General features: G+C 42.3%; 1 protein-coding gene across 8 annotated transcripts in view; it reads left to right on the top strand.

Annotated features, from left to right (window-relative positions):
- The window catches only part of PUM1 (pumilio RNA binding family member 1), a 112,104-nt gene that overhangs the window by 52,170 nt on the left and 42,366 nt on the right, over positions 1–17,568 (top strand). For 5 of the 8 annotated variants that reach the window (XM_077480957.1, XM_077480958.1, XM_077480955.1 and 2 more), the window contains 6 exons: positions 3,237–3,507; positions 4,368–4,461; positions 12,101–12,217; positions 14,035–14,186; positions 14,896–15,034; positions 17,282–17,425. In XM_077480957.1, the coding sequence (XP_077337083.1) occupies positions 3,237–3,507; positions 4,368–4,461; positions 12,101–12,217; positions 14,035–14,186; positions 14,896–15,034; positions 17,282–17,425 (917 nt within the window). The remainder of the gene's footprint in view (positions 1–3,236; positions 3,508–4,367; positions 4,462–12,100; positions 12,218–14,034; positions 14,187–14,895; positions 15,035–17,281; positions 17,426–17,568) is intronic. The other 3 variants (XM_077480959.1, XM_077480954.1, XM_077480953.1) reach the window with 2 other exon arrangements.

The raw sequence follows: 17,568 nt of genomic DNA, 5'->3' as shown, positions 1-17,568 counted from the left end.
TAGATTAATCATTGGGTTACCCTGAGAGATTGAAGGCAAAAAAAAATTGACAATTGTGGCCAAAATAATTACATGTTTTAGTTTCCCAAAGTTTTCTATCCCAGACTCCTAACACACATGTATAAAATATTTGTAAACCATGTTTGTGTGCCTTTTCTCTAAGTCCACTCTCCAGCCCTCTAAGCTACACTGTGTTAACTCCTCACCCATTACACAGCATTTTAGGTACATCCATTTCAATTCCACATCCCCCTCTGGTTTTTACATCCCTTCGGACAAAATCTTTTCAGTGTTTGCTGAGCCTGTGCACTGTGTCCTCAAATGCTTGAATGTACTCTATACAGAGCCTCTGTATGTGACTTTTTTTCTGAGGCTTGTGTGGACAAATTGAGGGATTGTGGCCAGCACAAGACTGATATTGTCAGAATACATGCAATCACAGGAGAAGGCTGTGGTGTTAGAATGGGGTTGGCAAATGGCAGCCTCCCTATTTCTATCATGATGGGCTTCCCTTAACCACTTCAATACCAGGCACTTAAACACCTTCCTGCCCAGACCAATTTTGAGCTTTCAGCGCTCTCGCACTTTGAATGACAATTGCGCGGTCATGCTACACTGTACCCAAATGAAATTTTTATCATTTTTTTCCCACAAATAGAGCTTTCTTTTGGTGGTATTTGATCACCTCTACGGTTTTTATTTTTTGCGCTACAAATAAAAAAATACCGAAAATTTTGAAAAAAAAAATGTTTTTTTTTTGTTTCAGTTTCAAAACTTTGTAAATAAGTACGTTTTCTCCTTCACTGATGGGCACTGATGGGGCTACACTGATGGGCACTGATAAGGTGGCACGGATGGGCACCAATGAAGTGGCACGGATGGGCGACACGGATGGGCGACACGGATGGGCAACACGGATGGGCAACACGGATGGGCAACACGGACGGACACTGATGGGTGGCACAAATTGGCACTGATGGGTGGCACAAATTGGCACTGATAGCTGGCACGGATGGGCGGAACGGATGGGCACGGATAGGCGGCACAGGTGGGCACGGATAGGCGGCACAGGTGGGCACGGATAGGCGGCACAGGTGGGCACTCATAGGCGGCACAGGTGGGCACTCATAGGCGGCACAGGTGGGCACTCATAGGCGGCATCGGTGTTATAGTAATGGATGCCAATCAGTGCCAAACAATAATGCATGCCAATCAGTGATGCCCATTGTGGGCACTGATTGGCATCCATTATGGGCACTGATTGGCACCCATTGTGCTGACTGGCATCCCTGGTGGTCTAGGGAGGATTATGGATTTTATTACCTTTTCCCTGGTGGTCTAGTGGCGTCCCTGGTGGTCCAGTGTGGGCATCCTCGGGGGGGCTGTGCTGATAATCGATCAGCACAGACCCCCCCCCCCCCCCCCCCCTGTCAGAGGAGCTGCCGATCGGCTCTCCTCTACTCGCGTCTGACAGACGCGAGTGAGGGAAAGCCGATCACCGGCTCTTCCCATTTACACTGTGATCAGCCGTGATTGGACACGGCTGATCACATGGTAAAGAGTCTCCGTCGGAGACTCTTTACCGAGATCGTAGTTGCCCGGTGTCAGACTGACACCCCGCAACAACGATCGCCGCGATGCGCGCCCCCGGGGGCGCGCAGCGGCTCATAATCCTAATCACGTCATATGACATCCGGTTAGGATTATGAAACCACTTTGCCGCCGTCAATTCCCTATAGGGCGGGCGGCAAGTGGTTAAAGTGATACTAAAAACACACATTTTAATTTACATTGTCCCTTCTATTTCTGTGGATGATAGGTGTTTTATTTTTTTTTTTTTATTAAAAAAAAAAAAAATTAGTGCCAAGTACCTTTTTCCTAATCGATATACACCTGTCACATGACCCAAATCTTTCCCAGCCTGTCTGCAGGAAACATAAGCAAGAGGAGCTTCTAGTCCTCTGGTGTTGATCACATGTTCAAAATAATTAAAAAAAATTGTCACTCTGTATTCCAAAGTCTATTAATATTTTAGTGGCATACAAATATATATATATATTGGAAATCAAATATTTATTAGTTTTTGGCAATACCGTGGCATTGGCGGATTTCTGCCAGTCACAGGCTGTGTTTCGTACACAGCACATCACAGATCAGGACATGGGCAATGTGATTGGCCCTACCAATCAAGTGATGGCTCCTCCGGCCTGTGTCTTAGAATAGGAGGGAGATGAAGCCACCATTGATCTACATGTAATATCCTGCCTCCAGTGTGTGTTAGCTGGTTAGTGGGCATTGAGGAGGGAGGGAGAGAAACAAGCAGCGCCAACCTACGTGCAGTAGTTTAACACACGTTTTTTAATTGCAGTAGAAATGCACTCACTCTGAGTTGGATAAAAACAGGCACATCTTAATGAAGTGGAATGGACAGTAGGATAGGCGACAGGGCTCCACAGGGATTGATCCTCTCATGCTGTGCGGTCTTGTCTGGCAGCACCGGTTGCTTCCAGTGTCCCAGGCAAGTCGCAGCAAAGATTGTCGGTCTATAGAGTCCCAAATCACGGTATGATACTCTTTCTGCCCTTCAGGATGCTGCCTCCTGTTTTGTGTCAGTAACTTTTCCCTGAGGTTATGTACCCAGGCTACAGATGCTCCCCTTGTCTATCAAATTCACATCAGGAGTCATTCTCTGAATAACTGTTTATGGACTTACTACTCTTGTGACTTGCTGCTGTTATTTTTATTGGTGTCCCATCCCTGGACACTTAACTCCCTCCCTCCCATCCTGGTTACAATACACCTTAGCATACAGTTGTTATTTTAAGGGCAGAAAAAAATAGTTTTTAGCTTTCATTTACCACTGTGTATATGCACACATGTGACTCTATAGTCACATGGGCTACTCGGATATGATAGGGAGAAAATGCTCAGCATAGAAACTCGCTGAAAACTGAGCATGTGCAGAGTTGCCACTACAGCTGCAACATCCCTCGCTGAATTGGGGGCATGAAGGTGGAGATGGAGAGCAGCAGGATCAACCGGGTGTTTTTTTTTTTTGTTTTTTGTTTTTTAGGATACAGGAAACCTCATAGTGACGGCATTTGTTGATATTGTTAGTATTTTTATTTTTATTTTATGATGTGGGTTTAGTGACACTTTAATGGAAATATTTTCTACGTGGCTTAAAAATGAATGTGGTTTTTATATTTTAGTAACTCTGTGTTTTTTCCTTTCAGCCGTACTCCAGGTAACTGCCAGAACTCTGCGAGTGAGGTGGATCTTCTTGGACCAAGTCAGAATGGCTCTGAGGGACTTGCTCAATTGACCAACAGCAATGGAGCAAAGCCAGTGGAGGACTTCGGTGGCATGGAGTCTCAAAGTGTTCAGCTGGATCCCATGGAGCATGTTGGCATGGAACCTCTACAATTTGACTACCAGGGCAACCAAGTTCAAGTTGATTCAGGAGCTACCACAGTTGGCCTCTTTGATTATAATTCTCAACAGCAGGTACATCTAGTGTGCATTAACCATTTAAAGACTGCCTACTACTGCATATTTACGGTGGCAGGTCAGCTGTATTGGAGGGGGGGGTGCGCAGCCACGCACTGATTGGACACGGGGATGCCAATCAGTGGGTCTGGCAGGGCCACCCGTGATCATTCCCCAGAGAGGCAGAACAACGATCTGCCCATGTGAACAAGGCAGATCGCCATTCAGACAGGGAGAATGATGGCGATCTTGTGTTACTGTTTAACAGTAACACGATCTCTGTCTTTATCCAATCAGAGCAATCCCCACACAGCAAGCACCCCTTAGAGACGCACTTAACCCTTTGATCGTCCCTGATGTTAACCCCTTCCCTGCCATTGTCAGTACAGTAACAGTGCATATTTTTAGCACTGATCACTGTATTGGTGTCACTGATTCCCTAAAAAGTGTCAGGTGTCCGATTTTGTCCTCCTGCAATTTCACAGTCCTGCTAAAAATCGCAGCAATTACTAGTAAAAAAAATATATAAATTACATAAAAATATCCCATAGTTTTTATTATTTTTTTTTTTGTTTTGTTTTTTAAATCGTCGCTCTTTTTTTTTTGTTTTTTTTGTTTTATAGCACAAAAAATGTAACGTAGAGGTGATCAAGTACCACTAAAAGAAAAAGGGACATCAATTTTATTTTAGTACAGCGTCGCACAATGGCGTAATTGTCAGCTAAAATAACGCAGTGCCATATTGCAAAAAAATGGCCTGGTCACTAAGAGGGTAAAACCTTCCAGGGCTGAAGTGGTTAAATTGTACAGTTCTCCTGCCTTTGTATGTATGATATCATGTTCAATACTTTTTTTTTTCTTTTTTTTTTTCCCTACAGTTGTTTCAGAGACCGAATGCTCTTGCAGTACAGCAACTGACAGCGGCCCAGCAGCAACAGTATGCATTGGCAGCAGCGCACCAACCGCACATAGGTAAGGTAATAAGTGATTTCTCAGGTGTGCTGGTTTCAGTTTTTCATAAAACGTTTGGTCAATTTTTCAGTTACTTGAAAAAGTAATCATACCCCTTGAAATTTTCCACATTTTGTCATGTCACAACCAAAAACGTAAATGTGTTTTCTTGGGATTTTATGTGATAGACCAACGCAAAGTAATTGTGAAGTGGAAGGAAGATGATAAATGTTTTCATATATCTGAAAAGTGTGGCGCATTTGTATTCAACCCCTTTTACTCTGATAACCCCCTAACTAAAATTTTGTGGAGCTGATTGCCTTCAGAAGTCACCTAATTAGTAAATAGTTTACTTTGGTGTAATTTAATCTCTGTACAAATTCAGCTGTTCTATGAAGTCCTCAGAGGCTTGTTAGAGAACCTTAGTGAACAAACTGCGCCATGAAGGCCAAGGAACACACCAGACAGGTCAGGGATAAAGTTGCAGAGAAGTTTAAAGCAGGGTTAGGGTATACAAAAAAAAATATCCCAAGCTTTGAACATCTCACAGAGCACTGTTCAATCCATCATCCAAAAATGGAATGAGTAGCTACAAACTGACCAAGACATGGCCGTACACCTAAACTGACAGGCCAGGCAAGGAGAGCATTAATCGGAGAAGCAGCCAAGAGGCCCATGGTAACTCTGGAGGAGCTACAGAGATCTACAGCTCAAGTGGGAGAATCTGTCCACAGCACAACCATTAGTTGTGCAGTTTACTGGCCTTTATGAAAGAGTGGCAGGGAGAAAGCCATAAGAAGTCCCGTTTTGCAAGAAGCCATGTGGGGGACACCGCAAACATGTGGAAGAAGGTGCTCTGGTCCGATGAGACCAAAATTGAACTTTTGAGCAAAACGCTATGTGTGGCAGGAATCTAAAACTTAACATTACCCTGAACACACCATCCCCACTGTTAAACATGGTGGTGGCAGCATCATGTTTTGGGGATGCTTTTATTTAACAAGGACAGGGAAGCTGGTCAGAGTTGATAGGAAGATGGATGGGGCCAAATACAGGACAATCTTAGAAGAAAACCTGTTAACGAGGAACTGCGGTCTGCTCACTTAATTTGTAATAAAAACATATTTGCCATTCTAAAGCTCCCTTCCAACCACTTTACATATTATTTCATACATACTGTGATTCTGTACTTGCCAAATATGCTGCAGAGATCTCCCTCCACTGAGTCTGGCTGTGGGCAGCTGAATCTGCAGCCTGTTCACATCCTAGATTTACACAGAGGCACACCTCCAGCTCTGCAGCTCTCAATGGCCTTTTTAGGACTCATTACACCCCCCCCCCCCCTTCCTTGCAAACTCTCAGGAGAGTGAGAAAGAGAGGTGTATGATGGCATAAGCCTAGGCTTTTTACCAGACAAGAAGCAGGAAGTGGGCTGTATAAGGTATTTACTGGCAGAACAAAAAATGTTTTTACTATCCAATAGTTAAAACAACAAGGGCAGAATATTTAATAGATGGAAAGATGAAAAAATTACTGAAGTTCCGCTTTAAAATCTGCAAAAGACTTGAGACTGGGGCGGAGGTTCACCTTCCAGCAGGACAACAATCCTAAACATACAGCCGGAAATACAATGGAATGGTTTAGATCAAAGTGTATACATGTGTTAGAATAGCCCGTCAGACCTAAATCCACTTGAGAATCTGTGGCAAGCCTTGAAAATTGCAGTTCACAGACGCTCTCCATCCAATCTGACAGAGCTTGAGCTATTTTGCAAAGAAGAATGGGCAAATATTTTACCCTTTTTAGATGTGCAAAGCTGGTAGAGACATCCCCAAAAATACTTGCAGCTGTAATTGCAGCGAAAGGTGGTTCTACAAAGTATTGACTCGGAGGGTTTGGCTGAATACAAATGCACACCACACTTTTCAGATATTTGTAAAAAAAAAAAAAAAAATTAAAGCAATTTTCCTTCCACTTCACAATTATGTGCCACTTTGTGTTGGTCTATCACATAAAATCCCATCTTTTTTATTATTATTTTAACATTTTTGGTTGTAACATGACAAAATTAAAATTTTTAAGGGGTATGAGTACTTTTTCAAGGCAATGTATGTTGACTGTAGCTCAGTTAGGAAGTTGTCCATGCCTAGCTAGTAAAGCTTTTCCATCTTTGTTCCTACTGCATCCCTGTCTTAACTAAAACATTATAAGGACATGTAGGTTTATCCTCTCTTGCTGTTTTAGTGTTATTCTATGCAGTGGTAGCTCGGTCAACCAGGACAAGATATTGTGTTTTAGCTTGTTCTCTGGTTCACTGCAGCCTTGAGTAGGTATCTACTTGGCTTTTATTTTAAGCATAATTGATGACCGTTTGGTGCTTCATTGCTTTTATTTTTATTGCAGAAAAAAAATAGGAAGATGTGCGGTTTCGTGTGTGGGTTTATTTTATTTTAATTTATTTTTAAGGTGCCTGTTCATTCTAAATTCTTAATTTCTAGTCAATCATAAACTAGATGACATAGACATCAGTTGTTTTGACTTGTTATTGCTACAGGAGGATCAATGGGCAGCCAACAGAGAAGGGTGGCCCTCCTGGCAGCAAGGAGAATGTATGAGATCAGATGCTTAGCTGATTTAGGGATACCAGAGAAGGGAGACCTAGTAGATAATAGGATCTAATGGAAAAGGTCCTAGAAAAAAATATTGAAGTAATGACATAATTCCAGAAAAGTCTCCGTCGTGAACACTGCCAAAAAATATGATACTGAGATCCTAGATTCAGTAATTCAAGATTACAGCGCCAACACAACGCAGAAAGCGAAGGGTCTTGGCGGTGCATCACCTCTGGGGATCTATACCAGAACAGTAGAATTTTTAAAGCAGTCTCTCTCTGCACTTCTAGATGATTTGAAAGCAGAGGTCCATATCTTGCCCCAAGGAGGCAATGACATTGGCTTCTGAAGGACACATGCCCATTTGCACATGTATGAGTGGGTTGTGTCCGTAAGGGGGGGGAGGGGTTGTTTCATGAAGAATTTTATAAAGGAATAAAATCAAATGACGCTGATAGGGGCCTTGTGTACAGATGTATTCAAAATGAATAGGTTTATTCCTTGGAACAGGGACCAAAAAAATGCTGCAACACTTTTTTCCATATCACTAGGGTAAATGACAGAGGAGCAATACACATGCATTATAAAATATTTCATTGTTAGGGTGACCACACCAGGGAACATGGATGTACCGGGTAGGTGGATACTTAGGGGCATGATAGCTAGACCAGGAGATGACACTTTTTCTGTAAAGACTTGAGTTGAGATATAGGGATGGCCAGGGGTAGGGTTTCAAAGTAGTAGAGTAATCTAGGCAGAATGAACATTTTTAAGGACATTTTACCCTACCTAGAAGAGAAATTGGAAAGGTAGTCCATTGATGTAGAGAGCGGGTAATATCCTGAAGTAAAGACTTAACATTCGCTTTATGACATCAGTAATGAATGCTTTTCACTGAGAAATTTTAGTTCCCCCTCTATAGAGATATTAGCAAAAGCGTGCCAAAGAAATATAAAAACAATGAAAAAAGAAAAACTCTGTCATTCAGTACAAGTATGGCAGCATTCCTGTGTTTTAAAAGATGACAGTCGACTCGCATCGCTGTCGTAAAACACAACTAGTGCCCACTGTTAGTCTTTCACTAGTAGAGAATCAAAAGTATTAGGCATGTCTTGAAAAAGTACCCAGTGTGGTCAACCTGTCCCTGATAAAATACACCACCTGCTAAACGTGCCACAGGCAGAATGCATCTTGTATACAGTATATCCCTGTTAGTGTTTTCCATGTGATGGGCATGTCCATGACAGAATGCAGATTGTGACCTTTAAATCTCTGACAGAGATAATTGCATGTGATCAGCTTGCACCTGGGAGAGCATCTAGTTTGATCATCCTTTTTAATTTCTTAGCAATATGCTTTGTGTGTCTCTAGACATGTCCCTGGTACCCTTCCCTAGATAAGTAGCTGTATATGCAGAACATACTTCGTGAACTTCTTTTAATGGTGCAGATGCACTATACTTAAGTGTCCACACCTACATATAATTTGGTGTGGTTAGTATGTTGTGTGTTTGCTTTTATTTATCAGTAAGGGTAATGTGTATATGCGACATAGCTTAGGCAGGGTATTCAAGTGAGCACCTGCTGTGAGGGCATATGTGTGCACTGCCCCTTTCACACAGACATAATCTGTTCTGACATTTTTTTTTTTTTTCAAAGAAACAGATTCAGTTTAAATCAGTTTGCACATTCATCTTCAGTTCAGTAAAGTTTTATATCAGTCTACATCTGTTTTTGCACATCCTTGGTTGTTGCAAAGACAGAACAGAAGTCACAAAAGTATAAACAAAAATGTTTCTTGCCTTCCATTTATTCAAAAAAAATGGAAATAAACGGAATGGATGTAAATGGATGGCATCTGTCTACATCCGTTTACACCTGCTTCAGTGGCACACGGTGCGGGAAACTGGCAATGCGTGTAGATTTCCTACACAGTGCTCAGTTCGCCCCTTGCGATCTGCAGTGTGTGTCGGTGCAATAGTAACCAGTTAACAACTGCGCCATAGCAGAATGAAAGCTACAGCACGGCTCTATAACTCTGGGAGGGGGTACTATGAAGTCATCCCAGAATCACATCCCCTGGTGTGCACACTTGGGAATATCCATGACTGCGGGTCCAGAGGACCCTAGAGCATTACAGTAAATGGCCGATGACAGAGGTCCTTTACCATGTGATCGCTCTGTCAAATGAATGGGAGATCAGTTGTAAACAAGCCAGCACATGCCAGGCTTAGCTCTCCCCTCTCCTCACATTGTACCGATCTGTACAGTGTGGGAGAAGAGGGGAGAGATCGGGTGCAGCAGAGCTGTGGGCTGGATCTGTGGTGCCCACAGCCAGGGCCGCTGATAGAAATCATGGGGCCCCGTACAGCCTACCTGATGGGGCCCCCTTCAGCTCCACCCTGGCCCCACCCCTGGTCCCTCCTTCAGCCCCACCCATTGCCCCTCCCCAGACCCCACCTTGAAACAATTGGTGGGGTATGTATTGCAGAGTATTGGCGGGGTATGTATTGCAGAGTATTGGCGAGGTAAGTATTGCAGAGTATTGGCAGGGTAAGTATTGCAGAGTATTGGCAGGGTAAGTATTGCAGAGTATTGGCAGGGTATGTATTGCAAAGTATTGGCGGGGTATGTATTGCAAAGTATTGGCGGGGTAAGTATTGCAGAGTATTGGCGGGGTAAGTATTGCAGAGTATTGGCGGGGTAAGTATTGCAGAGTATTGGCGGGGTAAGTATTGCAGAGTATTGGCGGGGTAAGTATTGCAGAGTATTGGCGGGGTAAGTATTGCAGAGTATTGGCAGGGTAAGTATTGCAGAGTATTGGCAGGGTAAGCGTTATGGCGATCACTGATCGGTGGAGGAGGAACTTTTTTTTTTTTATACATAGAATTTTGCAGTTCAGGTCGCCTGGGCCCCCCTGCTGGTCAGGCCCGGTACAGCAGGGCCAGTTGTACTGGCCTATCAGCAGCCTTGCCCACAGCACTGCTCTGTGCCTATTCCTGCCTCCATCCATCCATCCATGCTCTGTCATCCCCATCAGTGCCACTACAGTACCTCACAAAAGTGTAATGGGTAGTCAAATTAGTTTTGAAATTTATGCCCCTAGAATACCTGATGATGCTCCCTGCATGTTGGGAGACTTTTACACAGACTGGCCACATAACGAGGCCCAAGTGGTATCGCCATACTCGGGAGTAGCAGAATATATTTTGGGGTGTAATTTTTACTATGTACATGCTATGTGTTGGAAATATTGTATAAATTAAAAACTTTGTGTAAAAAAAAAAATATATATATAGTGTTAAATTCTTTTTTTTTTTTTTTAATGCCTGATTAAAAAGCTCTGCTTGTGTGTAATGTTGTGGGTACAGTGTTGTATGACTAATTGTCGTTCAAAATGTGAGAGCACTGCAAGCTGAAAATTGTTCTGGTTAGGAAGGAGGTGAATCTGTCTGAAGACCAACAAACGAATCAAGACTGAACAGCCTTGTGAAAGGGGCCCAAGACTACACACAGTCCCCATAATAATATTGAGTTAGTAATAAGCAAGTATCTTTGGCTGAAGAATGTCGTTACTTATTTTCAGCAAGCATGTAAGCCTCCACTGAAAAGTGACATCTCTGAAATTGATCTACCCTAAATGTATATCCTCCAGAGGTATCTGATATTTGCCCCTACAATAAATGCTGTGTTGAATCCTAATCTGCTTTCCATTGTCTACCACATAATGTCGTTTCTGGATAATTACTGCCCCTTTTGGAGTCCTTTTTGGTTTTGTGTGATTGTTCTCGTTTCTGGAAATATATTTCCTTTGTTATTCTATCAGATTTGCTTGGCTTTCCTAAAGCAATCTGAATGGTATAACAATGAACAAGTTGTGCCATCGGTGACCAGGTCCCTCTTAGATCTGACCTGTGTGCTTTAGATCTTTAATTCTTCATTGTCAGTATATTCTCCTTATCACTTTGCCCTGATCCCTGTAGCAGATACTTAACTCTGTAGTCACTGTGCGTTAGTGGACCCTAACCGTGCCAAATCCCTTTTAGCTTTATTCACTTTTTTGTGAAAATGTCCAAGACAATAATGGGATGTTTTGTAATGGTGGTGCTATACATGGCAATTATTCTATTGCTCTGTTTTAGTAAAACAAATATTCATGTGTGATGATAAAAACATTTATTAAATGTTTGAAATATACAAATTTTATCTATGCAAAAAGAGCCTTCTGTAGTACCTCTCAGGGAGTGAGGGGAAATCCCTGAAAATTAAGGGAATCTCTTGGGGACCTCCAGGTCACCAGAACTAGTGTCCCCATTGGAAGATTTCCCTCTATTACTTTTCTAGGGACAACGCAAAATTGTCTTTTACTTTCACTTTTAATGGTAAACGGGACAAATGGAAAGGGTGAATCTCCCTAACTGCACAGATGACAATACAAACTGACATGTGTTCTTATCCCTCTGCACTCTAAAATTAAAAAAAAGTTACCTTTTAGTTATACTTTAATACTGGTTCACGCTGTCCATGGCCACAGTGACTCATTCCAGCTGTAACTGCAATTGCTAGACTGTGAGAACATTGGACCATGACCTGTACCATTATAGCACAAAGCCTAGATGGTCTCTGCTTCAGAATAGTTGCTAATTAGCTTGAGCCCAAATATGTGTCTGCATTGCTTTGCACTAGTTCCACTTTGGAAAACCAAAGTGGAACTAGTTTTTCTTTCTTGGTGTTGGCAGATGGCCAAGGTGACTTTAGGTGGTAGTTGATTTTAATTTTGTATATAGTATGTTACTGTCAGGAATAAATGATAAGGGTAATTGAAATGCCAAATTGTGGATTACTGTTGAATTGTTGCACTTTACATGTCTCACTAAACTAGGTAGGATACCTTGTCTAAAAAGTACTAATGTTGTGTGGTCTCTTATTGGCCCCACCCAAAAAAAAAAAAAAACACTAAGCATGGATTTGTTTTACTGAATGGATACAAAACACTTATTTTTTTTTTTCCTTTGCTGGCAAAGTACTGAAGTCTCATTTCACTGACAGGTATGTTTTCAGCAGGTCTAGCTCCAGCTGCGTTTGTACCAAACCCTTACATCATCAGTGCCGCTCCTCCTGGAACAGACCCCTATGCAGCTGGCCTTGCAGCAGCTGCTACTCTTGGTAAGTTTTCCTTTTTGTTTCTTTATTGCTTGATGTTGCTTGTGATTTCAACGTGTGCTTGGTTTACTAGTTCTGTTTTAGACAGTGACTGAACAAAAACCTGGTTTTAGCTCTAACCTCCTCATATACCAAATCATTGCAGAAATTGGTTCAACTCGCTGTCAACTAGAAAAAATGCTTTATTTTGGTCAAGTATGAAACAGTTAAAGCGGGAGTCCACCGGGACTCCGCGTTTTTTTTTTTTTTTTTTTTTTTTTTTTTTTAAAAGCCAGCAGCTACAAATACTGCAGCTGCTGACTTTTAAATAGTGACACTTACCTGTCCAGCGCGCCCGCGATGTCGGCACCCGAAGCCGATCGCTCGCTCGGCTGCCGGGTCCCGCTGCCATCTTGGGTATGGGAATCAGGAAATGGAGCCTTTCGGCTTCATTTCCCGGTTCCCTACTGCGCATGCGCGAGCCGCGCGGCGCAATCCGGACGGTCCCCGCTGCCTCTGGGAGCTGTGTGTTAACCAGCAGGCAGCGGGGCACTTGCTGAGGGGGGCGGGCGCTTGCGGAACGGGGGCGTAACCTACGCCCGTTCCGCAGAGAGCTAGCCCGGAAGTGGGTGCAGTTACCTGGATTATCCAGGTAACTGCACCCCCCTCCCCCCTGAAAGGTGCCGATTGTGGCGCCGGAGGGGGGGGGGGGGATTCCGATGAGCGGAGGTCCATTTTAGGGTGGACCTCCGCTTTAATAAAAATGGTACCACATCACACACAAAAAAATAAAATCACTTATACTATTAAAAGCCAATTGTCCACCACATATGTATACACATACCATGTTTCCCCTAAAGTAAGACCTACCCTGAAAATAAGATCTACTGTGATGTTCGGGGAGGACTTGAATATAAGGCCTAGTTTTAAAGAGGTTGTAAACTACTAGAATCCTCTATTACAGTAGTATATAATGTAAGGTGCGTTTCTGTATTTTTCACTCCATAAGATGCACTAATTTTACAACCGCTTTTACTATGTTCACACTGGGGATGCCTGAGAGAGGGGGAGAAGACAACACATTAAATGGCAAGCCTACCTTGCAAATAAGCCCTACTGTGTTTTTTGGTTGTCAAAATTAATATAAGACCGGGCTTATTTTTGGGAAAATATTATACATGTTTGTGATTCCAGTATGTCACTGGGTGTAATATACCCTGATCACCTGGCTAATATCGCCAGAGGATGGAGATATATAATAATATATACAGGGTTTTATGTTGTATGGATAATCCTGCAAAGGAACAGTTCAGTATAATCCCTTGATTCAAAATGATGGCATCTGGGCCGCAGTACTTGGCTGTACCTGTAAAGAAAGATACAGTTTAGAGTTTGTAGAGAGGAACACATGGATTTAGGATTAAGTGGAATATATCCAAGCAAGGCTGATGTAATGCAGTGGTCTAGAGGAGGCCAGCTGTTCAAGGTTCTGGAGATGCAATGGTGTTGAAGACCCAACCGAGAGTCGGATTTGACCTGTTATACCTCAGGAAATTTTTCATCCCTTGACTCCCCCCTCGCACTGTACAGTTAACTGCACTGGTGAAGCACACAGTGGTCCATGACCCTTCAGTCACAGTTCCAGTGATGATTGTAATCCATGAATAAGATTGATATGAAGAAATGAAAGTCCCATATCCAAGAATGTAAATTCTACCATCTGATCGTTGGTAAATCTCCTATGGTTAGTGGAGAAAATGTCCAATGCAGGATCTGTTTTAGGTTTAGGGTGGATTTCCTATAAGATAGTGACATTGTTGGCTTTTGCCTAACTTATACAGGCCCAGCTGTGGTTCCCCACCAATATTACGGTGTCACTCCATGGGGAGTGTATCCTGCCAACCTCTTCCAGCAGCAAGCAGCGGCGGCAGCAGCAGCAAGCAACTCTGCATCTCAACAGAACAATCCTCAGAATCAGCAGGGCCAGCAACAGGTGAGTGTTCTCATATTTGGCATGTTGGTCTCTTAACAGTTGTTCTGCTTTCTTTGTTGCATTGTTTCTCAAATTTGTCTTTTTTTTTTTTTGGGACCACAGTCAGGTCGTTAGTTGTGAGTTTTCTTCTCTCTCTCTACGCTAAACGATATAACCTGATCTGTTAGAGAACCCCATAGGGGCAACATCTGTGAAATATTGCTTATGACCACAAGGCCCGTGTGGTGTTTTTTTTTATTTTATTTTTTTTTTTTTGTTCTTTTTCTTTTAAACATTTTAATGGTTGAGATTTGATTTGTAGGTAATGGTACTCCTTGGCAAATAATGCATTAAACCTCCCAGTTTTCTGAATTTCAATTTCCAGCATTGCTTGGCTGCTGTAGCTATTATGAGGACCTTCATTAAATGTATTCTAGATGGAGTGTCTGTAATAACATTCCCATGCTTGCCTTCAATATGGCTTTAGCAGAATGCAGGCCTTGGAAGTGCTAAATGAAGGCTGGTGAGGTCATCCAGAGGAAAACCATGCTGTTGTACTGGCATGTAACAAGGATTTTGTTTTGAGTGGTCTTAAGAGGTTGTGTTTACTTCTGGTCTATTTGTCACTTTGTGGCATTTTAGTTTGCGCTTTACAGATTTTTGACTTTGAAAGCAGTAACCACGCAATTTTCATGTTTTACCCCTTTTTAAAAGTGTGTGCATTTCCTAGGTACTTCGTGCAGGAGGTAATCAGCGACCGCTAACCCCCAACCAGAATCAACAGGGACAACAAAATGACCAGCTAGTTGCAGCAGCTGCTGTGAATTCTGCACTGGCCTTTGGGCAAGGCCTTGCTGCTGGAATGCCTGGTGAGTTGCATATTTTGCTTTGTATAAAACATGTACTTTGTTTAGGATAAAGTAAGCGAGAACCGGAAGCGTGGTCAGATTTGGTAGCAGTGTTTTTCCATTGAAGAGATTCCCCCTCGCTTCTTGTGCTTCTCAAGCACAACAGAAGGTGAGAGGAAATGTACTTTTTAAAGGTGCAACAGTCATAAAAATTTGGTATAAGTTCTAATCACTCCCCGATGTGGGGGGGAAAAAGTGTTGACTGGGTATTCCACTTCAGTATATGCGGGAAAAATTTAACTCTGGTTACTTACTGAAGTCAGTCCTTGCGAGTGTATTGCTGGTCTGGGGTATTACTTGCAAAGGGTATTAAAGCGAACTCCAGCCCAACTGCTAAATACACTGATGAAATATAAGACATTTTACCAGGCAAAGAAATTTAATTTTTGTCAGTCAAGTCCTTAGATTTATGCAGCTCTACCACAAAGCCTGGTGGATGACATCTCTTGCCTGTAAGGTATACAGTGCTTTGAAAAAGTATTCATACTTTTTGAAATTTTCCAGTTGGAATGGTTTATATTAAAGCATATTCATGTGTCAAAATTGCCCAGTCAAAGTCCAAGCCTTAAATTCAATTAAGAATATGTGGTAAGACTTAAATTGCTGTTCACAGACGTTCTCCATTCAACCTGACAGAGCTTGAGCTATTTTGCAAAGAAGAAAGGTCAAAAATGTCACTCTCTAGATGTGCAAATCTGTTAGAGACATCCCAAAAAGACTTGCAGCTGTAATTGCAGTGAAAGGTGGTTCTACAAAGTATTGACTCAGGAGGGCTGAATACAAATGCATGCCACACTTTTTATCTGTAAAAAAAAAAAAAAAAAAAAAAAAAAAAAAAATGTAAAGACCATTTGTCATTTTCCTTCCACTTCACAATTATGTGCCACTTTGTGTTAGTCTATCACATAAAATCCTAATAAAATACATTTCCTTTTTTTTTGGTTGTAACATGACAAAATGTGGATGTATGAATACTATTTCAAGGCACTATATAGTAGTAATGTCCTTTCTCCACCCCTAGCCTTCTGACAAGACCATGACAGACAAGTCTCAGGCTGATGAGATGATTTTCTTTCTTCATATCAGTGCGTTCCATGTCGGCATATTTACATACAGCAGGCCTAAATGGCTTAGCCCTAATGCTAATCCTATAGGTATTGCAAGATACAAGAGACTTGATACCAAGTCAAATTTAGTTACTTATAGTGATTGAAATTACTGTTGAATGTAGAGCAGAATTTATTTATCTCAACTTAAAGCGGTTGTAAGCCTCGGAAGAAAAACAAAAAAACCAAACCCTGCAAGATGAAGGCAGAATGAGCTAGTACGCATCGCATACTAGCTTTTTATGAAATACTTACCATTAGAACGATGCCCTGAATCATGACGGCACTCCGAGTACAGGGCCGACATCTTCCACTGGAGTTACTTCCAGGTTCCCGGCGCTCTGACCGACGCTGTGATGACGTCGCTCCCACCGGTCACCGCTATCGAAGAAACGACACCAGCGGCCCATTTCTTCAGTGCGCATGTGCCAATGACGTCGGAAGCTGCACACGTATGGAATATCTCCTAAACTGAATACGTTTAGGGGATATTCACGGTACCTACAGGTAAGGGGTGTTATAGGCTTACCTGTAGGTAAAAGTGGTGTAGCAGGGATTACAACCACTTTAAAGCTACACTTTATGTATGACACTTTGAGTAGAGTGCAGTTTTGCATTTTCTCAGTGTATGAATCGTGACGTCACTGCTCTGCCTCTGCAGCTTGTTCAATTTGGGAATGATATTCATTCATTGAGAAAATAGTGTTCTTAAATGGCACATGTGGGCAAGCGACTTTAGGTTCACAGTGCACAGGACCTGGAAACAAGTGGGAGATCAGTAAATTCCAGCTTCCATAGGGATCCCATGCTTATGACACATACATGGTTACATTGGTCCAAGCTGGACCACTATAACTATATCAAAACATACCTAAAGTTCAGCCTGCAATTTGTAGTAGTCGCTGGTTCTGGCTATGTGGTTTTCCTGCAGTCTGAAACATGCAACATGTGTAATGTATATAAAACGTTTTGCCCCTAACGCCTAAAAATGTTGCATTTTATTGCTTGCCCCTATATATTTGTGACATACAGTTTGCTTTATATATGTTCTCTTCTATCTTCTCAAATTTTCTTCCATTTTTACTTTTCTGTGTCTTTTTAGGATATCCAGTTCTAGCTCCTGCTGCTTACTATGACCAAACAGGGGCACTTGTTGTGAATACTGGAGCCAGAAATGGACTGGGTGGCCCTGTTCGGCTGGTAGCTCCTGCACCGGTTATTATTAGTCCATCTGCAGCTCAAGCAGGTATGTAGCACCTTTGGAAACGCACATATACACCTGCATGTTTCTGTCTGTTGTGCTGAAATGCCTCATACAACTACCATTTATTGTTTGAAAAATGTCTTGAAAGGTGTTCGGTTGTTTTATACATGAAAGCTGATCTTTTG

Source organism: Lithobates pipiens, unplaced genomic scaffold (assembly GCF_037356315.1).
Source record: "Lithobates pipiens isolate NorthernLeopardFrog02 unplaced genomic scaffold, aLitPip1_a1.2 Scaffold_16, whole genome shotgun sequence".
NCBI classification, from domain to species: Eukaryota; Metazoa; Chordata; class Amphibia; order Anura; family Ranidae; genus Lithobates; species Lithobates pipiens.
This window is presented reverse-complemented; position numbering and strand designations above follow the sequence as displayed.